Below are 21,677 nucleotides of genomic sequence, written 5' to 3' on the forward strand. Positions count from 1 at the left end.
GATAACCAACGATATCAGTAGGGGATGTATTCAGAGGTGGTTAAAAAGTTTTGAAACTAGAGAGAGGTGATATTTGCACAGCATGGTGATTGCACTAAATGACACAGAATTGCTCACTTTAAAATGGTTAATTGTTCTCAGCAGCAGACTGAAGTTAACCTAAAACTACTGCCTGACCTGGATTTGCCAGGGCCTGGATTTACCTTTGCTCAAGCTAGCACAGGCAGTTTGGCCTTTGGCGGGAGCTGGAGGCCAGGTCTCCCTGCACACTCACCCCGACAGTCTACCAAGCAAGGCTTCACAAAGGAGCTGGAGTTGGTTTCTGTGTTTTAATAATCCGATAGCTTTCGGTGAGCCAAGGCTTGTGGGCTGGCACTGCAGGCCAAAGAAAAATCAGCCAAGTGTGAACCGGGTGGCGGTAGAGGTAGGGCAGGTAGCGGGGTCAGTCCATGATCCCACAAAAGATACCTACACCCTCGATGGCTGGGGAGTCCCAGGCCCTGGGGAAACGCGATTCCCCAAGGGCAAGAGGACCTGTGCATAAACCCATAAGGGCGACCAGTGCCCCGAGCCGGGCACAGTAGAACCGTCCCGTCCCCGACCCAACGTGGGTCTCTGGGGTTGCGGCAGGAGAATCCTCCCTGCTTGTGAGCACTTCCGAGGGACATCCAGCTCGCTGCCTTCGCCACGCTTGCAGCTGCTGCGGGGTGGGTGGCGCATCAGCACCACCCGAATCCCCGCCGGCAGGGCCGCCATGGCCCAGGGGATTCGGCACAGCCTTTTTTGTTCTGTTCAGGACGAATCGATTCCGACAAAAAGTTAGATGATTGAGAGGATGGATGTCTTCGCATCAGTAAAGCATGCATTTTGCTGGGACCCCGAAAAATGAAGGGAACTGTGGAACTAAAGAAGCAAATACGATGCATCGGCTTTACGCAGTGGAATTGCGCGTCGCGACGTGGAGCCCGTGAGCCCACAAGATGGAGAAACGCTGCCCAGAAACTCAACCGTGTGACGGCTGTCTACGCGTTTGCGATCTGTAGGCAGTGCCACAGGGCGCAACATTCTGTAAAAAGCAGGGAAACGTCAGTGAAGCACGTTTCCTAGGTTTCTTTCGCCCTGGGTTAGGAACTGGAGTTTGGGGCAGCGTTCTTACCCATCTCCAGCTCTGTGGAACCCGAAGAAACTCCAGTCGCGGCGGGTTGCTTTGGCTGAAAATCAGGGTGGGGAACAGGCTCATTGAAAGAATATAGCCTCGGTAGCTATTAGAGGGGAACCTGCAGGCCGTCTCAGCAACGAGGCCTTCGATAGCTCAGTTGGTAGAGCGGAGGACTGTAGTGGAAACCCCGTGGCAATCCTTAGGTCGCTGGTTCGATTCCGGCTCGAAGGACTTCGTACAATCTTTTTAACTCCAATTTAGTTCGATTACCTATGGCTTCCTTAGAGGTCAGCAATGACTTTGTGTTGATACTTCGGATATCGGGTAAGACCGGCAGTGTTGGTGGTACAGTGGTACAGTGTTGGTTGGTACAGCTCGGGTAAGCGTCACATACGAAGAAATATCGACGTGTGCCACAAAGTAGACCTTTATTCTTTATGTGTAGTTATTATATGCCTTATTTTCAAAAGTTTGCCCCCGCTCCCATTGTTAAATAAATATCCCTAACTGCAGTTGATCTATCCATTGGTCGGTGGACAGCTCGAAACAACCTGTAAAGCAAAAGGAAAGCGAGCACCAGCAGCTGGGGGATTAGCTCAAATGGTAGAGCGCTCGCTTAGCATGCGAGAGGTAGCGGGATCGATGCCCGCATCCTCCACTACGACGAGTCTTTTTTTCTTCCTGCTCTTTACACAGGCTGGCGGGGAGATCGGCAGAACCTGGGTGGGTGTTTTAATATACAGTATAATGAGGGGCACACTAAGCGGTGATCGGCTCCATATGGTTCCCTTTTATTCGCAGTGAGTCTTTTCCCGACTCCTGCTCGGTCACTTTTATCTTTCCCGCCTCTGGGAGACAGGCCGTTAACCGCCTACAGAGACTTGGCTGGAATCCTGGCCGCGCTTGTCCGCCACAGCCCCCAAACGGCACTGGTGCAGGTACCCGCTAACGTGCGCGGAACCCTGCTTGCTGACCAATGGCAGTGCGCTTTACTGGGCGGGTAGCCAGCTGCAGCCGCGGCCAATAGGCGAGAGACTTCTTGTTTCCTGGCAGAGCGGGGTCCCGGCACCGCGGCACTCGGGTTTTGTTTGGGTCCTGGGTGGAGGACCCGGGTGCCGGGGCCCGAGGTGCCGCCTCGCTAGCGGGAGAGGGAGCGGGAGCACCGGCCCGGAGAGAGGTGAGGGGCTCTGCGTGCATTGCGGCCCCGCCCCCTTCTCGCAGCCCCTCCAGCCCGAGCCCCTCTCGAAGGCCACCCCGCCCCCGGCCTGGCCGCGACAGGCGACCCCGCCCCTGCCTGCCCAGCTGCCGGGTGGCCGTCCTCAGCCTCCTGCCCTTTGTAGCCTCACCTCTGACCCCTAGGCCGTGCCTTCCCACCCCCTCCAGTGTGTCTGTCTCAACCCTTCCAGTTTCTCCAAACAGGGCAAGCCCGACAGTGTGAGGGACCTCCCGAGTTCGAGGGTCGCGAAGCCACCCCTTGCCCCCCAGGTGGGACTCTATTAGCTCAGCTTTTTTAGCAGTGTTTAGGACACCCGTTACTGACCCACAACTACCAGGGTAGCTTTTGCAGGGGTTCCAGTGTCTACAGGGCAAGAAATGGAAACAGACCCGTGCCTTAACTGGAGCTGAGCTGAGGGCTCTAGGTGAGCAGGTGGTATCTGCCCAGTTTCCTTTGGCTTGGCACAGACCACACTTTTATAGTTTTCGTCCATAATAGGCATAGAGTAGGAGCAAAAAAAGAAAAAGAAAAGAAAGAAAAGAAAAAAGGGACGAATCAGCCCTTCAGGGCCCAGGAAAGCAACAGCAGAATTCTGGTCGGTACTTGTGAGGACACAGGAGCAAAGGGAGGGAGCAAGTCATTCAAACAGAAGAGTTTTGGTTCTCCTGGAATAGGTCCAGAATGGCCATCTCTAAAGATGGCCATGTGCTGTGGGGAAGTGTGTAATGGCTAGTTTTTGGAAATCTGATTTCTCAGTCTCTACTCTTTGAACTACAAAAAAACTTTGCTCTAGTCTCAACACTTTAGCCACTGCGTATTTATTTGATTTGAAAACAGGGCATTATAGCAAAATGGGATCCCTTTAAGTCAGTCATAACCCTTAGCGTGGGGTAGAGTATTGTTTTTCTCTTGGTCTTGCTGGAAGGTCACGTCCACATTTTTTAATGAGCAAGCATTTTGCTTCACAGGACACTCCCTAAGAACAGCTCTCAATTATCCAGAGATACCCAAAAAATCTTGTTTAATTTTTGTTCTCCCTTCCTACCCCAACCCTCTTTTCCCCAGCTCTCAGGGCCAGAGTGGGGCAAGAGGATGCTTTCCCAGCCCCACCATGGAGCTGCGCTGTGGGGGATTGCTGTTCAGTTCTCGCTTTGATTCAGGGAATCTAGCCCATGTGGAAAAGGTGGAATCTGTGTCTAGTGATGGGGAAGGAGTAGGAGTAGGAGGAGGGGCATCGGCCCCCACTGTTAGCATTGCTTCTTCCCCTGACTACGAGTTCAACGTGTGGACCCGACCAGACTGTGCTGAAACCGAATTTGAGAACGGGAACAGGTATGAGGAAAGAATCGGAGGGTGGAAGGAGAAAAGGCATGTTCAGGTACCCAAATCCATGCTTCAGTTGGAGGCCGTATGACTTACTTGTTCATACCCTTCCTCTTCCAGCCCCTCCTCACCTCTTCCCCTCCTTGCTAAGTAGCCATTTCCCAGTTTGGTGTGCTCCAGGGCTCCCACCATGTCCTGTCTTCAACCTCCCAAATATAATGACCTATCTCTCCTCTGGCCCTCAGGTCGTGGTTTTACTTCAGTGTCCGGGGAGGAACTCCAGGGAAACTCATCAAGATCAACATTATGAACATGAACAAGCAAAGCAAACTTTATTCCCAGGGTATGGCCCCCTTTGTGCGCACACTGCCCTACCGGCCACGCTGGGAACGCATTCGAGACCGGCCCACCTTTGAAGTAAGTTCTCCATGAAGAAGAAAGAGGACTTGAGTGCTAGTAGAGGAAAGTAAACAATAAATTCGCTCCTGGTAGAGAGTAGTAGGCAGGTGGGACCCCAGGTTACTGTGTCAGTTTTCCTTACACTGCTAAGGTGAGCCCCTGCCTTTGGAAGCCCCACAGAGCTGGTTGTCTTAATGGAAAGTATCAGAGGGAGGGAAGGAAGTTGGTAGAGGTGAAAAGGGTGTAAGGTCAGTTCCTATTGACCCCAAAAGGAGCTCAGTTCTGACACAAATGGCATGTTGCTCCTCCCTCTTCTTTCTCTGCTCCTCAGATGACAGAGACGCAGTTTGTGTTATCCTTTGTTCACCGTTTTGTGGAGGGCCGTGGGGCCACCACCTTCTTCGCCTTCTGCTACCCCTTCTCCTACAGTGACTGCCAGGATTTGCTAAACCAACTAGACCAGCGCTTTCTGGAGAACCACCCTACCCATAACAGGTGCCAACCCCATTCTTACTCCTGCTACACCTTCCTGTATCTGCATCTCTGCTATTTCTGGAATTTACTCTAAAATCTCTGCACCAAAACTTCATCAGTCTTTTCTCTGTACAGAATGTGGGATTTTGGACACCTTTGAAAAATGTGTTTCCTTGTGATCTTGGCTTCAGTATATCCCATCTAGTCCACTCCTTCCTGCCAGTTCAAGCCTCTTACTATCCTAGTGCTCAATTGTCAATTATCTGTGATTTAACCAGCACTGCCATTGCTCATCTGTTCCCCCAGAGGGCAACTGTCTCTGTCTACACAAAGTATTCTATTTTAAGAAGACATTAACTGGGGAAAAAACAATAAACTCACTCTGACCTGTAGTCTGCATCCTAGCAATGCTAAACCCACCCAAATCCTAGTGTGAAGGACTGTGGGGCCAAGAGGTTAGGATGAAGGATGAGATTTTACAAATCTGGGCTGGTGATGAGGCCCACCTCTTGCTAGGTCTTTTGGAACTTCTGGAGTAATTATTTTTATTCCTGCAGCCCCCTGGATACCATCTATTACCACCGAGAGCTCCTTTGCTATTCTCTGGATGGACTTCGTGTAGATCTGTTAACAATCACTTCCTGCCATGGGCTTCGAGAAGATCGAGAGCCCCGCCTAGAGCAGCTGTTTCCTGATACCAGCACCCCCCGACCATTCCGTTTTACAGGCAAGAGGGTGAGTGGGGAGAGCATAAAGGCAGTTCTTTGCCCTTTTTGTAGCTCCAGACACTGTGACTAGCTTAAAGCTGTTTTCTCTAGGCATCCTGGACCTAGCTCAGCCTATAGCCTAAGGCAAGGGTGACAGCTGCTGCTTCACTTGCAGACCCAGGCAGCTGGCAGTCCAGTGGCTTTTTCTGCCTCATCCACTCCTTCCTGATGTGTCAGTGGAACCATAGTGTAACTGTCTGCTCTCTTCTCCACCTCAGATCTTCTTCTTAAGCAGCAGAGTACACCCTGGGGAGACTCCATCTAGCTTTGTCTTCAATGGCTTTCTGGACTTCATCCTTCGACCCGATGACCCCCGGGCCCAAACCCTACGCCGCCTTTTTGTATTTAAGCTGATTCCCATGTTGAATCCTGATGGTGTGGTCCGGGGCCACTACCGGTAAGTAGTCTCCCCATCCTTTCTGGATTGCTCCCAGTCCTCCTATATGCCATTTTTTCCTCAGTGAAAGATTGCTACCTTCTAGCTTCTCCTGTATTCCCAATCCTCTTGCGCCTTAACAAGGGCAGGCCCATCTGATGTTCCAGAGGCCTGAGAGGGGAATTTCATCTAGTGGCATTCCTAGGAAGGAGCAAAACTAGGATAGGTGCAGGCCTATCTGGGTGGAGGGAGCTATCCTTAGGTTTCTCTGGTATCTTAGGTTGACATCAGGTCAGTGAGGGGTCCTGTCTGTACTTCTTTCCTAGCACAATTTCAGCCTCTCTTTGATAAGTCAATCTCTTAGTCTCCTTGTCATCCACTGGCTCAGGCCTCTAGACCTTGCTTCAGTCCCTGTTTTCCTACAGCACTGATTCACGGGGAGTGAATCTGAACCGTCAGTACCTGAAGCCTGATGCTGTCCTGCACCCGGCCATCTTTGGGGCTAAAGCTGTGCTTCTTTACCACCATGTGCACTCTCGTCTGAACTCCCAGAGTCCCTCTGAACATGAGCCCAGTCCCCGCCTCCCTTGTGATGCTCCTCTTTCTGATCTTGAGAAAGCCAACAATCTCCACAATGAAAGTCGTCTTGGACAGTTATCTGACAGTGATAACCCTGAGACCTGGACCCAGGCAGAACCAGTGGAACAGAAGGCCAACAGTGAGTGGATTATGCCAGAACAGTCTACTGAACTTGAGGCACCAGCCCCTGACACAATTCCCCCCAAAGAGAGTGGTGTTGCTTACTATGTGGACCTGCACGGACATGCTTCCAAAAGGGGCTGCTTCATGTACGGAAACAGCTTTAGTGATGAGAGCACCCAGGTAGGAGTCCTAAGGATGTCATGTGAATGTGGGAATCATTGTAGTTATAAAGGCTAGGCAAGGAACATAGAGAAGGAACATAGCCTGACAGAAAGTACTGTACAGACTGCCTCTATATGACCTTCAAAGAGCCAAGAAGAATCAGCATCGGGGCCTTGTATCATTAAATCCCATTAAATCATGCCTTTGAGTGAGGTTCATGTTGTCAGCATCATAGTCTTAAGAGTTTGGGGAACCAAGAGAAAAGGAAAATTTTGCATTATTGGAGAAAAGAAACTTAGAACTTAAAATGTGATAGAATTATATCTTCTTAACACCTAGAAATAATGTCAAACATTGAAAATTTTAAAAATGTTAATTGCTACTGACAGTTTTAGGGTTATAGTGGTATCTGCTGTGTATGAGTCACATGGCCATATGCTTGCTATCTCTCCTTTGCCCCTTGTCCCTTCTTTCTGTCTCTCTTTCTAAGAACATTTTTCTCCCCTCAACAGGTGGAAAACATGCTATATCCAAAGCTCATCTCCTTGAATTCAGCCCACTTTGACTTCCAGGGCTGCAATTTCTCAGAGAAAAATATGTACGCTCGAGACCGTAGAGATGGCCAATCCAAAGAGGGAAGCGGTCGTGTTGCAATCTACAAAGCCTCAGGGATAATCCACAGGTTGGGTGGAAACTGGTATTTAGTTGAGGAGATAGCTTCCCTAAAGAAAATACCCTGGGTCTGTGGGTGTAGCTCAGTGGTAGAGCATTTGCCTAGCATGCCTAGTGCCCTGGGTTCAGTCCCAGTGCAGCAAAATGAAGAAAATAATAGGCAGCTTAGGGCCTGAGGGGGCCAGGACTATCCAAGTCTTTTCAAAAGAGAACCTTACAATCAGCAGGATTATTTTAGTCTAGGACTCTCCTTTTCTGGGATTTACTGGGTACATAGTGTGGTGCCAAGGTAAATAGCTAGTTGCTAGGGGTTGTTAGCACCTTCTACTTGTGTTCACTTTTTTCCAAGTAATTATCTTCTTAGACCACAGGGCTGGCCCCTGTGGTTGTCATGATATCCATTCAGGTAGGACACTGATAAAGGTCTTTGTGTCTTAGCTACACACTTGAATGCAACTACAACACTGGACGCTCAGTAAACAGCATCCCTGCTGCCTGCCACGACAATGGGCGTGCCAGCCCTCCTCCCCCGCCAGCTTTCCCTTCCAGATACACTGTGGAACTATTTGAGCAGGTATGAATCCTTGGCATAAGTGGGAAAGGGGAACCTCAAACCTGGAAAGACCTTCCCTCGTGTTACCTGACTCTAAGGTCTTCTACAGAGATGTTCATTGCTGTAATCATCTCACCACTGTGTTAATAGGAGCATGGCTCCTATAGACTGTAAGGGTATTGAGAGGATGAACAGAGAATCCTCTAGCACATCTGAGTCAGATTCTTTACCTCTGAGTTGGTCTTTCTCATTCTGTTGGAAGGTTTATTTACTCCTGGGCTCAAAAGTACCCCCACTATTGTGATCTTGGTGACTACTTATTCTAGGGCATTCAAAGGGAGTAGAAAGAGCTTCAGGTTAGAAAAGAAATTCTAACACCTTCTGTTAGAATTCCTTTATGTGAGCCAGAAAGCACATCTGCCCCTGCCATAATAAATGAGGTCCCAGCAGGTGTGGTTGCATACACATGTAACCCCAGCAATTTGGGAGGCTGGGGTGGGATGATTTCAAGTTCCAGGCCAGTCTCAGCAATTTATAAATTAAGGCCCTGTCTCAAAATTTAAAAAAATAAAGGACTGGGGATATAGCTCAGTGGTAAAATACCCTGGGTTCAATCCCAAGTACCAAAATTAATTAATTAGTTAATTAAGGAATTAGATGTGGTAGCACATGCCCATAATCATAGTGACTGAGGCTGAGGCAGGAGGATGGCAAGTTTAAGGTCAGTCTCAGCAAATGAGTGAGACCCTGTCTCAAAATAAAAAATAAAAAGAATTGGGGATGTAGCTTAGTGAACCTGGGTTGAATCCCTAGTATCTCCCTTCATTATTAAAATGGATGAGTGTCCTAAAATAGTCAATGGTTAGGGAACATCTAGGCACAAAATTTAGGGTACCCAGTGAGCAGATTTTAGGTCTGGCCTCTTTTTCCCTTCCTTTGTGCTATGTAACCCACCCCACATAGCAGCCTGGATTATGGGTCCAAGATGCTAAGCCAAACTGGAATCCCCCACAGGTAGGACGAGCTATGGCCATTGCCGCTCTGGACATGGCAGAATGTAATCCATGGCCACGAATTGTGCTGTCAGAGCACAGCAGCCTCACTAACCTACGGGCCTGGATGCTAAAGCATGTACGAAACACCCGAGGCCTCAGCAGCACTGTGAACATGGGCATCAGCAAGAAGAGAGGCTCTCGAACTCCACCCAAAAGTAACAAGTAAGACCAGCAGCATGGCAGGGAGAGGGCAGGAGAGTGGGCAAGGCTTTTAGACCTAGGAGTTCCATGGGATTTGTATTCCTTCCCTCTTTCTAAACGTACCACATGCTGAGAATTTTCTGGGTAAATTAGAATTAGCAAGATCATTTTTTTGAGATGGGATCCACTTCCCTTTCACCAGGAGCTACATACTTCTAAGAGACCTGAAAATCAGGCCAAGGGACTCCCTATTATAGAACTTTGCACTAAACTTTCAAAGGTGGTGAATGATTGATTGAAAGAAGTGGAAGGGCTAGTGCCAAGGCTGTAAGGGGGGAATCCATTGGGAGATAAAGCTGCTCAGGACAGACCTGCTATTAGCTGGTATGCCCCAGGTTAAATACCGCATCTATGGAGATGAATTCCTCCCTTCTTCCTTTAAATGAGTTCTTTTACCCCAAGGTGAAAGTTTTACTGAACATCAGACCCTGGGGAAAGCCCTGAGAAAGCCTGGCCCAGAGTTGATTGGCATCTGCTTCTTTGCAGTGTATTGCCCATTTCCTGCTCTGAAAACACCTTGAGCCGGGCCCGAAGTTTTAGCACTGGCACAAGTGCTGGTGGTAGCAGCAGCAGCCAACAGAATTCTCCACAGATGAAGAACTCCCCCAGCTTTCCTTTTCATGGCAGTCGGCCTGCAGGGCTGCCAGGCCTGGGCTCTAGCACCCAAAAGGTCAACCACCGGGTGCTGGGTCCTGTCAGAGGTAAGCCAGTCTGGGAGCCCCTGCAGCAGGTGTTCGGTTGTTTGGGACATTGCTGGGGAAAATGAGAGCTTGAAGACATACACTTGGCCCAGGACCAAGGGGTGAATCAATAAAATTAGTCTGTAGCAGAATCTACAACCTCTCCTGCGACCTTCGTGTTCCCTGCGGCATGACTCCAGAGGATGTTACATGTGGCCACAGGGGGAAACCTGGGGATCTGGGCTTCAGCACGTTAGGAGCTGGGGAAGTTTCCAAGGACAAAACACTAGTTGAAGCAGTGCCAAACACAGACATTGAGGCTCCACATCAAAGACAATATCATTGTATTTTCTTGGAAGCAGTACAGAAGAATGTCCTTAGAATCCAAATTGCAGCACTATAAAGATGGAGGATCCTGTCGTGGTCTTTATGGGCTGAAATTGTCCTGGCTTCAGAGCTTATTCAGAAAGTGATATAAGGATTCCAACTCTTTCAAGGAAAAATGGAACAAACTACAGAAGCTTCTGTTCTAGGCTCACAAATCAAGTATCTAGCCCTTTCTATCAGTGGTCACAATGCTCAACTGCATCATTACCACTAGGTTTTGCCTGAAAGATTCTTTTTTTTCTGTGTATTTTTCCACAGAAAATTACAGAGAAAAAGGGACGGTAACTGGAAGTAAGCTGGATTATGAAGGGAGAGAGATTGTAATAGGGCAACTTCCCCAAATTACGCTATATATCATATGAATATTGTATGTGCCATCAGGGTTACAGAAGTTAGCTAAATATGGAGGCCTGTAAGCTGGAATGAAGTGCTTTGGTTATCTTCTACCTACACCCATCCTTATTTAGCATATTCTTGCTCTCAGTTTGCAACCTAGCTTTTGAACAGATGTGATATGCACTGGGTCAGTGGCTGTAAATCTGACTGCAGAGAAGCCATATGGAGCAATGGCCTTTACCAGTTTTGACCATTATAATAGCAATGGCCTTTATCAGTTTTGACCATTATAATATTCTATTCTTGAGCCAGTTGTGGTGACACACTTTTATAATCCTAGCCACTTGGGAGGCTGAGGCAGGAGAACTGCAAGTTCGAGTTCGGCCTCAGCAACTTGGTGAAGCCCTAAAGAAATTAGCAAGACCGTCTCCAAGTTTAAAAGGGGGGGGGGGCTAGGGATATGGTTCAGTGGTAAAGTGTCCCTGAGTTTGATCCCCAGTGGCCCCCCAAAAACGAATTCTGATATTCAGTCTCATCCAGTTTATATTCCAAACCCTGTTCTTTGAGATTCTGTCTTCATTGGTACAGACTACTTTGCATACTGTATTTGAAAGAGTATTAAACTAATATTGATATCTTATGTTTAAACTGTATTTAATAGAAAACAAGAGAGTTTCAAATAATTTCATGCAGTTCTCATGAGGACCTGTGGGATAGGTGATGTTTCCATTTTTCTGATAAGGAAACTTAGGCTGTTGAAGAGTGTCCAGGATTGCAGGGCTATTAAGTGGCAGAGTTATTCCAGCTGATACTTTTGCATGCTCCATTGTAACTAATTTCGCATGTTAAATCCGGATGAAATTTTTCTTCTGTTTTCTTTTCCTTTCTTTTTTGGTCAGCCTTCCCTAGCTCATAACTCAGGGTTCCTGGGTATTACTTCATCAGCATCATAAATTATCCTCTGACCACAAAGAGAAAAGGCCTTTTTTAGGTTGTCACTGGAGGATTCTAGGCAGTGTTTAGTCAGTATTCTATTGACATCCTCCGAGTTCCCCTCCCAATGCAAAACACTTTTGAGCTCCGTGAGGTAAGGGATGTGTATTCTATTTCTCTGTTACTTCATCAGATAACTAATAGAAAATATGCAGCATCAGTACTAAATAATTCCTAGCTGATTGACTTGGAACTTAACAGAGCAAACAGGACAGTAAATACAACATACAAGCATACTCACATCATAAACATCCAGGACATTTAGAGCTACTGTGGTAGATTAACACGAGTAATTAACCAAAGAATGTTCAGTTAAGAAATAGTTTTGAAGAACAAGTAGTAGATGGTTTGATAAAAACATTCCAAAAATGATAAATGACAGTCAGGATCAGGAACAGAACTCCTGGGTAGAGAGGAACTATGAGGCTTTCAAGGATACATGCTAAAGGAAGAAGTAAGGGTAGCATTTAAGACATTGTTTTGGTAGTGGTGGGGTGATAAGTGATCTACTTCAGATTTGCTTGGATGCCTTAGGAGATTATATATATATATGCCCTGCAGGCAGAAAAGGACTGAAGAAAAGGTGAGCCAAAGGGGTTGGAGGTCTAGGAGTGATCCACATATAGGTGCCAGGTAAAAATCAAGGGAGAAGGCATGTTTCCCCAGGGAATGAGCTTAGAAGTAGAAAGAGTACCAGGACAGAGACACCCCAGGGACTTGCACAAATATTTCTAAGAATTAGGAAACTATACAATCAAGGAATCAAGATAAGTTACTAATAATACCAAACAGGGATACTGTAAGGAGTTGAAAGGTGAGATCCCAGGAATTTTGACTCTGTTCCCCTGGACATTTGCTGGTACTGTGATTTTTGCTGCTTTATTTTTTAAGCATGCAAGATGGAAGACTGACCCTAGTTTGGGATAGGGGCCACATTCTGATGTGCCATTTGGACATGGTATCTTCAACCAACTCTTGGGAAAACTTCTTTGTCCTGTGTTATCTGTCCTGTCACTTTGTGACACTTCTGCTGCATACATCTGGTATTTTGGCCTCTGCCACATCTAGCTATATTTTGTTTTCTCATCTAGAAAGATCATAACCCCCATATCTTAGAAATCTTAACTATAAATGAGCTACACTTTCAACCCCAAATTAGAATTGATTTGGAAAAGGATTTTTTTTGACATGTGAATTTATAATTTCCACTAATAGATAAAAATTATGTCACTCAGCCAGATGCAGTGGCACATGCCTATAATCCCAGCTACTTGGAGGTTGGGGCAGGAGGATTGCAAAGTCCAGGACAGCCTGGGAAACTTAGCAAGACACTGTCTCAAAATAAAAGAGCTTTGGTATGTAACTAAATGGTAGAACACCTCCCTAGTATGCATGAGGCTCTGGGTTCAGTCTCCAGTACCTCGAGAAAAATATATTTAACTGTACATTTAATTCACTATCCTTATTGGCTAAAACAAGTACAAGATTGGGCTATCCAGTGAATCTCAGAAAAGATCGAGGCAGCTCAACCAGGAGCTTAAGGCAGAGATTCAGGGCACTAGTTTGACAGGTCCTGTCTGGAGGCTGGGAGATAATATTTTAGAAGGCCAACTTGGGGCAAACAGGAATAGCCTTGGAACAGAAGGTTGTAAGTTCAGTAAACATTAGCTATGAGCATCCTCTGACCTTTGTGCCAGAATCTTCTCTACTTAGTTCTCCCTAGCCACAAAACATGTTCTGAAGTAACACCTTCTCAGATTGCTGTGTTGATGTAGGGGAAGTAGTTGTCACTGGAGAATAGCTAATGCAGTGATGAATTGAGAGAATTCAAAAGCCTTCATTGCAAAAGCAGGTACAGAGCTAAAGAAGGGCCTGCTGGGGCTGGGGAGGTAAAACATTTTTTTCCTTATATCCATTAAATATGAATTAAAGTAGGGCAAAGACTAGGGGGAGGCAGGTGAGACACCTAGGACACCCAGGTACTCACTCTCAGGGCTGTGCAGGTGCCTTCTTCACTTTTGCATTCTAGGTACTTCACTTGTTTTATTCTAGTCCTAGCCCGGAGTTCCAGCAATAGTCTCATTCAACAATTTGGAACTTCCTTCCTGGCTCCCCAGCCTATCCAAAAGAATGCTGGTATGACAAGACAAGGTGCTAAAGTATAAAAGCAGGAGCCTTCAGATGTCACTACCACCATTGCTCTTATCCCTCCCACCTGTCGCTTAAACCTGAGGTTACCAGAACTCTTTGCTGATCTCTAATGCCTTTGCTCAGCTGACAGGCAATTTTTGGTAGAACAGCTAATGTCCAGCAGTGAGTAGAGGTTCCCTGGAGTCAACAGGATTAGTGCCTGCATTGCCATTGCCACTTCTACATTTACCACTGTAAATTATAGTATCAAGAAATGTCTCCCAACACATCTATTTAGCATCTGGCACTGTGCCTAGCTCTTTATTAGGTAGAAGGCAAATATTTTTTGAATGAATAAAAACTTTAATTGAGAGCAAAAACCAGGCCTGTGATCATCCCAGGGATTTAATAAGACCTGGGGTATTCCATAGGGGACAGTTCTAAAGATTTTTGCGGAGATGAAACAGGGTATAGGCACAAGTCAACTAACTCCTATTCTAAATTGAGACTTTAGAACATCCATTTTAACTTTCACAAGGTGAGATCAGTTTGGCTCAACCCTCAGACCTTAGCCCTCGGACTGTCTTGCCACCCCAACATGGAACCTCTGGCTGATTCCATAAAATATCTTATAACCTCTGGGCACACAGCTGATCATGTATCACTCTTGCACTCAGCCTTAAGCTGCTGTTTCTATAGAACCAAAACATATAGAATTGGGGCTCCTCCATTTCCTTTTTGCCTCAACAGGGACTAAGTAGGCCTAGATTACAGTAGGGGCCAAGAGTCAAAACACTAGAAACTGTGTGCGCTAACAAATTATAGGCAATCCTGGCCAGGTCTTGAGGCAGTCTTTTAAGAGAAGATTGGCTGAAATGCTTCTTTTAAATACCTTATACTTTCAGAGCAAGCCTTTCCCCTAAATCAGACCTTGTCCCCATCCTAAAACCCTGATTGGGGTGGAATTCCTGAGTTACAACCTTAATATCTTTCCTATGATCCCTTCTCCATTTTGCATTGGCAGTTTTTACATCATTTGCCTATTTTGCTTCACAACTTCTGAAGTGTCATCCAGTTTATTACTATAACCAATAATGTCCCGAAGTCTCTCATCTCACCCCAAGAAAGGGGGAGAGTTCATCCCTTAACGTGGTTTCAGCATGCCTCTCTGTATAGATATTTCTCAGATAGTCTACAAATCTGTGATTTCCTCAATCAACTTCATTATTTCTGCCTACTATGCACTGTCACCTACACATCATTCTGATGTTCGTTTTAATCACAGCATTACCCAAGTCTTGGCCTTAGGGTATCTCTTAAGTCATTGGTGGTGGCTAATGTTTTAGGTTATTTGACTGTAGCTAAGTCTCTCTGGCTTCTGTGGTTATGTTGGTAACTCTGTGCCAACTCTCAAACAGGCCTCTAAGGTCTGGTTGTTTTTGACTCTTATGAGAACATACCTTGAATCTTAATTGGCACCTAGTGCCTCAGCACAACTTCACATAGCTAGAATGATTTCCATTCTGAGATCTTTGTGCTTTTTAAAAATTCTTCTATTTATTTTTTAGTTGTAGTTGGACACAATATCTTCATTTTATTTTTTTTTTATGTAGTGCTGAGAATCAAACCCAGGGCCTCACACATTCTAGGTGAGTGCTCTACCGCTGAGCCACAACCCCAGCCCTTCTTCTTTTTTTAATCTGGAAAACTTTCAGAAGTATTCATGATACTGCCTGTTACTATTGCTTACTGCAGCTAGATAAGATGAAGTTGAGGTCGCCTACTTCCAATATCAGAGGCTTTTCACACCCAACACGTGTTAGGGCACTGGCATGCTGGTAACTCACCAAACTTGGTTCTGGAAGTTCAAGAGTATTGGGGGTCTGGGAGGCTGGGGATATAGCTCAATGGTGAAATACTTGCCTAACATGCGCCAGGCCCTGGGTTCAACCTCCATTACTACAAAAAAAAAAAAAAAAAAAAAGTATTTGGCACCAGTTTTCCCTCTGTGATGAGGAAGTACCTACTGAATCTGCAAGCCTCCCTACTCCATCCATTCTCCATCTATCCCACTGGGACCTTACCCTTCAGAACAGATAGCAGTAAGGATCCAGCCTTAGGAAGGGTTGCCCCAGAGTATAAATGTATTTTTTAACTCCAAGCGATGATGAATCCATGAACAACAACTAGCCATTTAACAAAGGACAATGAACAATTAGTTTTAACTCTCTTAATTGTCAAGGAGCCTCACAGAGATAACATTTTGAGATGGGACAGGGAAGATGCTCGGTTTCACTAGAAAGGGAAAGAAATTCTAGAGGAACTACACAAATAGTAGCAGCAGGAGCTATAGCAAAGGGTATAAGAGATCAGATGGTCAGCGTTGTACGAAGGATATGTGGATTGGAACAACACTGGGCAGAGTTTTGAATGGGCCATGTAAAAAGGTTTAGACTTTATCCTTTAAAAGACATTCAATACTTCCCCTTGCCTAAGCCACAGTGATTTCTGACCAGGTCTCTGTTTTAGAAAAGGAATTTGTGGTACCTATGTGAAGGATGGATGGTAAAAAGAAAGATATTCAAGCTGGGGAAACCAATAGGGAAATAAATTTGAGTGGAAATTAAAGATCTGTATGTATCTGTACAATGGCAAGGGAGAAGAAAGGAGGAATTCAGATGAATGCAGAGGTAGAACTATCAGGATTTGACTAAATACAAACCTAAATGTAAGGGAGGAGTAGAAAGATAAAACAGGGTTTCTAGGTTTTTCACCAAGATAAGAAGAATGAGGGAGGGAGAAACTGTTTTGGTTTGGTCATAGGGGACTTCCAGGTAGAAATGTCCAGTGGACAAGTACAGCTGGATTTCAGGAGAAAGGGCTAGAAAGAGATTTGGGAATATAAGAGTAAATAGAACAAGAGAGACCTAAGGACAGAATGGTAGGGAACATGGACATTTAAGAGGCAGGAAGATCAATTGAAGAGGAGCAGTTAGAGGTAAGAGGAGAACCTAGGAAAGTAGTTTTAGAAGCCAAATTCAATAATTTCCTGCCAAAAGAATGAATTGGTAAGATGAAGACCCAAGAAATGAATAACTGAAAATAAATTCTAAAGGTCTTTCTACCCATTGTATAGTTACTTCTAAAGAAGGGTGCTGGTCTGATGACAAGCTTACAAACACAAATTCTGACCAAGGGGAGCCAGCAGGTCAGTGAAGACTAGCTAATAGTGCGTGACTAACCTGCTTGTGTCCTTTCCACTCAGAGCCCCGAAGCCAGGACAGGAGACGGAGGCAACAGCCACTGAACCATCGACCTCCTGCAAGCAGCCTGGCCCCATCCCCAACTCCTGCTAGTACTGGCCCAGCCTCCTCACGCAACCTGGGCTCCTGCCTCCTGCCCAATTCACTCAGTCTATCAGGTCTGTACCCACTGCCACTGAAATCTGGGTTGGCCAGCTTCTTCCCTTCCCTACCACCCAGGGTTTAGACCAGGCACCCAGTTAAGCTTGAAGAAATTCCTTCAGCCACACTGCCACCTAATTTGGGCTCCCTTGACCTGATATAATACAAGGCACTCCAGCCAAGAGCACCAGTTATCCTCCTGGTACCCTAAATCTCTAAACCTGTGCCTTTGTACAGGAGGCTGGGACTTACTGAAATGTCGTCTTTGTAAAATAAAATAACACTTATTGAATGTTTACTATGTGCCAGGCACTGCTATACACACTATCTAATTTAATCCTCATTTTTATAGTTGAGGAACCTGAGGACTTTTCCTACCTGCAAAGTGCCACTTACCCAAGTTCCCCGATTCCAGAAGCTGGGCAACATTAAGACAAAACTGGAGAAGAAAAAAAGCATAGGCCTTTCACCTGTCATCACTGCAGTGTCCTATCATCCACAGAAAACTTAAGCCATCTACTCTCCTTTTAAGCTATAGACCCAGATGTGTAAAGGACTGGATGGAATTGATTTCTGCCTTACCCCGAGCCACTGCTCCCAACCTGTCAATTCAATGGGTAGCCCTCAATCCAGGTCTTGGATAGAGTGGACTTGATCCTTAAATGCCTAAATATATGATTGGAGTGGCCCCAAGGTCTATAAATTTATATAGTACTTAAATTTGAGTAGATTCTATTTCTAGTCAAAAGTTCTCTGCTCTCCCTCTTGGACCAGAGTGAAGCTTCACTCAGGGGTGATCTTGCCCAGCAACATATGGAGACTTTTTGGTTGTAACAATGGAGGAGGCCTGGGGAGGAAACTGCATATAGTAGATGCTGCTCATCATCCTACAATGTGCAAAAGAGCTCCTACAACAAAGGATTACCCAACACAAAATGTCAATAGTGGAAGATTGGGGGCTGGTGGTACAGCTCAGCAGTAGAGTTCTACCTTAGCATGCACAAAGTCCTAGGTTCAATCCCCAGCACTAAAAGCGTGCGTATACCACACACACACACACACACACACACACACACACACAGCCAAAGTTGAGAAACTGATCTAAAGGAAATTACCTCCTTTCTTCATAGCCCCTACCTTGGTGATCAGTTTCCTCTGTTCTTTAGGGAGCAGCTGCTCACTCTTATCTTCAGGGGACAAGCCAGAGGCTGTCATGGTGATTGGGAAAGGTCTGCTAGGGGCTGGCGCTCGGATCCCCTGCATCAGGACTCGATTGCAGGTAACATTTTCTCTGGTCCCCATCATAAGAAGTCTGGCAGAACCCATCAAGGCACTGTTCATCGGGGCAGTGGGAGGGAAAATGCTCAGCCCTGCTTTATAGCCTCCACTTCCAGCCATATCATACAGCTGCTCTGGTGCCTGAGTGCTTATCTGCCTAGCCCCACCCCAATCCCCATCAGCCAGGTGTCTTGCTTGCTTCCAACCCCACTGTCCCTGCCAGATGCACCCCAACCTCAGCCTGCTAGCTTTGGCTTTCCCTGCCCCTGCCCTTAGCTTCTCCTCTCTTTCTGCCCAGACCTGCCCGAGGAGAGTTTCCGCCAGGAGGGGTCCCGGATTCCCCAGGTAACACATTTGGTTGCTGCTCCTAGGAACAGCCTTGCCACCACCTCCAAGTCAGTCCAGATCCCCATATTAGTTTAGCTAAAGTTGGGTACAGGCAGAAGCTGACTGGATGGGTGAAGCTTAAGCTGCTCTGGCAGGGGCTAAGGCCTAGAAGGACCTGAAGGAGGTCTACCAGTCCCTCATATTTCTACACAGTGCTTTTCTACTCAGGCAGGCCTTGGCCATGGTATACCCATGAAGGCTAAATGCTAGGTCCTTCTGCCACCTTTGTGCTAGTTACGTAAGACTTGGAATACATAGTCATGGACTGAAGCTAGGAGTTCTGTTATCTTGCCTCATCCTCTCAACTAGAAACAGTGCCCAGGAATTCAAGGCTCTACTACCTCTGTTGACTCCTATACTAGACTCTTATGCATGGAAACTCAAGAGGCAAACCTAGAAGCAGAAAAGCTCATGGAAGAACCCAGCCTCTTAGCCTAATCCTGTCTACACAGGCTAGGCCCAGGTTGGGCCGGGGCTCACCGCCGACTTGCAGAGGGATAAGAGGCTCTTCAGGCCCCACATCCCCTATCTCCAGGACCAGAGAAATCAGTGAGCCAGAGCCGGGACCCCGTCCTGCTATACCAGGGTGAGCACCTAGACCCAGTTCTCTCGGCCCTCTCCTCATTTCTTCTATTCCCTCATCTCCATTTCTACCATTCCAGATCATTTTCATCCTTCCCTACTCCCTTTAACCCCAAAGACTGAATGTGCTTTCGTTAAGCATCTAGTTCCTGATTTTTATTCCATCATGACCCCAGTGTTTATTTAAAAGGACTAGAAAACAACTGCTAGTTAGGGTCTTAAGGCCTAGGAGCTAGCTAGCAGGTTCCAGCATGTGACCTCTGTGCAGCCATCAAGCTGCCTCTCTTCTCTTAAAGCTACCAGCCTCTGGCTAACAGACCATAACCTTGATTCTTCTCTTCTGTTGCAGGATGCCTCAGGCTGGCCCCCCACGGCCCCGCTCTGCCCCTGCCTTTTCTCCTATTTCCTGTACTCTATCTGATGTCCCATCCAGGATTTGTTACAGCAGGGGGCCCTTGGGCCAGCCTGAGGTTTGTTTTGTCCCTAAATCTCCCCCACTCACCGTTTCTCCCCGGGTTTGATAATGCCTTTACTTCCATGCCCAGGATACGGTCCCAAAGTGGGGGAACACAGTGAGAAATATGACAGTCCCCTCCTTGGGCTGCAGATTCCATGTTACAACATAACTCTTTGGAATGCCAGCCACTATCTGAGGCCTTGCAGAGCATTACCTTGAGACGGGACAAAACAGGGACCTGTACCCCTTCCCTCCCTCCACAGCACAAGATTTTGGGACCACAAAAAATATATATCTATATTTTTGTATTGGGGGGAGGGGAGGGAGTAGAAAAGCAGCCCCTATACTGGGCCCTATTCAGTGGCAGCTTCTTGTTCCATAGGGTTAAGGAAGACTTTGAGGAAATAAAAGTTGTTTGGAAAAATCCAGGTGTAGTTGCTTTGTATGTTGTGATGGGTAGAAGGGATGAAGTGAAGTGTGAAGGCCCCTCACACCCTCCATCTTGCCTCAGACTATGGCCTGGAACCCTAGAAAAGAGGGGGAAAGACCTGAGGTAAGGAAAATGCTGCAGCTTTCCCCTGGGAATCCTGGAGGCAACTCCCAGTGAACCTGTTCCCCTTTACATCTGTGACCCAAACTTAAGGTTGGTTCCCAAGCTCCCCACCCTCACTTTCTTCTTTCTAGCTTGGGTCTACAGTACCCAACCCCTAAACCAATGACTCTGGCTTAAGAATATGGAAATAGAAGTCTACATTTTTCACCCGCTCAAAAAAAAAAATAAATAAGAAGCCTAAACAACCCTGGAAAAGTGGCGGCTATTTAAGAACGCTTATCCTCATGGCACCTTTGCTTCTACCGCTGCCAGTGCCTCCAATACCCCCCAACTTGGGCAACTTGCTACTGGAAAACCCAAGAAGATAGGGACCGAGGAAGATTGGGATATACCCCCACCCCACCCCATCCTATCCTATCCTCACAGGGAAAAGTTTAGGAGGAAGGAGCAGGGCACTGCAAAGCACTGTACTCTGCGGATAAAGGGGCTCAATTCTGGACTGTCTCATGCTTGGCCCGACACTTTCGGATTTAAAGTTTCGAACCTTGCAGGCCCTAACGCGGTCCTCTCCACTCAGCTCTCTGGGGGCTGGGCGCTACAGCCCCGACCGTTACCTGGGGCGGAGAAAGCGCCACTTTCATTCCTGCTTCTTGGGATTGTTGACCGCCACGTAGTGATAGAGAACCACAAGCAAGAATAGCGACACGCCCAGCATGTTGGCGAAGATGGCGAGCTGAACGTCTGTGATCATCCTGCGGAGAAGGGGAGGGACTGAGCCTCGAGTCGGCACGCTTCTCGCGCTCTCTAGGGCGAGTCTGGGCCCCCGCGACCCAGCCAACTTGGGGCTGGCCCGTGAGACAGCGCCTGCGTGCCTCTCACCTGACCAGCTCGACTCCGCTCGGACCAGCGTACCAGCTGGAGGTAGGAGACTTGGACCGGAACTTCGTAGCGTCAGCTGCGGCCCAAGAAGGTACTTCCGCCGGGCTGTGAGCTGGAACGACCTCTCTAGCCCCGCGGTCTCGTCTGCTCCCTCTGCGCGCGCGCAGGGGGCGGAGCAGCAGTGGAACTGACAGCTGTGCTTGTGGGCGGGGCCGCGGAAGCGTGCCTCGTGCTTTAGTGGCACAGCTGGCCGCAGCTGGGGCGGTCGGGCTCGTGGTTAGCAAAGCTGTGGTGGCCGCCTCCCTGGAGCCGAGGAGTGTATTAGGGCGAGTGTGCGGTTGCGGGGCCGGGCGGGAGACTTAGCTTGACCCGCAAGCTCTGGCCCACTTTCCTGTCCCGGCCCCCCGCACTGCTGCCCACCCTTCATTTCCCGGCCCGGCCCGGCCCAGCCAGGTGCTTCCTTTGGGTCCTGCCCTCACGGTCCCCTCCCTGGCTTGGGCGGCGGGGACTGGGTGGGAGGCCGTGCAGAGGTGCAGAAGGGGAACAAGAATG

At 47.4% G+C, this 21,677-nt stretch overlaps 2 protein-coding genes and 2 non-coding genes across 5 annotated transcripts; 3 read left to right on the plus strand and 1 right to left on the minus strand.

Moving 5' to 3' along the window:
• The first annotated feature begins 1,301 nt into the window (after positions 1 to 1,301).
• Positions 1,302 to 1,390, plus strand: Trnay-gua (transfer RNA tyrosine (anticodon GUA)). Its single transcript is given in 2 exon segments — positions 1,302 to 1,338; positions 1,355 to 1,390. It is a non-coding gene; the product is annotated as a tRNA-Tyr (tRNA).
• A 354-nt stretch (positions 1,391 to 1,744) lies between these two features.
• Trnaa-agc (transfer RNA alanine (anticodon AGC)) lies at positions 1,745 to 1,817 on the plus strand. Its single transcript has one exon. It is a non-coding gene; the product is annotated as a tRNA-Ala (tRNA).
• Positions 1,818 to 2,219: 402 nt separating this feature from the next.
• On the plus strand, positions 2,220 to 19,235 carry Agbl5 (AGBL carboxypeptidase 5). 2 transcript variants are annotated; one of them, XM_076834007.2, is made up of 15 exons: positions 2,220 to 2,336; positions 3,441 to 3,707; positions 3,944 to 4,115; positions 4,429 to 4,592; positions 5,129 to 5,306; positions 5,557 to 5,735; positions 6,140 to 6,596; positions 7,091 to 7,260; positions 7,689 to 7,824; positions 8,818 to 9,020; positions 9,546 to 9,760; positions 16,851 to 17,006; positions 18,156 to 18,268; positions 18,566 to 18,612; positions 19,107 to 19,235. In XM_076834007.2, exons 2-15 carry the CDS (start codon positions 3,487 to 3,489, stop codon positions 19,153 to 19,155), a joined length of 2,460 nt encoding a protein of 819 aa, XP_076690122.1. In that variant the 5' UTR covers positions 2,220 to 2,336; positions 3,441 to 3,486; the 3' UTR covers positions 19,156 to 19,235. The 2 variants fall into 2 exon arrangements, with proteins under 2 accessions (XP_076690122.1, XP_076690123.1); XM_076834008.2 differs by lacking the exons at positions 18,156 to 18,268; positions 18,566 to 18,612; positions 19,107 to 19,235 and adding an exon at positions 17,342 to 17,581.
• Positions 19,236 to 19,971: 736 nt separating this feature from the next.
• Ost4 (oligosaccharyltransferase complex subunit 4, non-catalytic) lies at positions 19,972 to 21,215 on the minus strand. The gene is made up of 3 exons (XM_076834009.1): positions 21,126 to 21,215; positions 20,861 to 20,998; positions 19,972 to 20,220 (listed from the first exon to the last, which is right to left on the minus strand). Exon 2 carries the CDS (start codon positions 20,995 to 20,997, stop codon positions 20,884 to 20,886), a length of 114 nt encoding a protein of 37 aa, XP_076690124.1. The 5' UTR covers position 20,998; positions 21,126 to 21,215; the 3' UTR covers positions 19,972 to 20,220; positions 20,861 to 20,883.
• Positions 21,216 to 21,677: the final 462 nt, after the last annotated feature.

Source organism: Callospermophilus lateralis, chromosome 14, assembly GCF_048772815.1.
Source record: "Callospermophilus lateralis isolate mCalLat2 chromosome 14, mCalLat2.hap1, whole genome shotgun sequence".
NCBI lineage: Eukaryota > Metazoa > Chordata > Mammalia > Rodentia > Sciuridae > Callospermophilus > Callospermophilus lateralis.

Bases quoted from the DNA above. Each gene is read 5' to 3' on its own strand.
- Agbl5 (XM_076834007.2), top strand. From the start codon at position 3,487: ATGGAGCTGCGCTGTGGGGGATTGCTGTTCAGTTCTCGCTTTGATTCA. The intron at 4,593-5,128 runs GTGCCAACCCCA...TTATTCCTGCAG, and splicing joins AACCACCCTACCCATAACAG to CCCCCTGGATACCATCTATT. The intron at 5,307-5,556 runs GTGAGTGGGGAG...TCTCCACCTCAG, and splicing joins TCCGTTTTACAGGCAAGAGG to ATCTTCTTCTTAAGCAGCAG.
- Ost4 (XM_076834009.1), bottom strand. From the start codon at position 20,997: ATGATCACAGACGTTCAGCTCGCCATCTTCGCCAACATGCTGGGCGTG.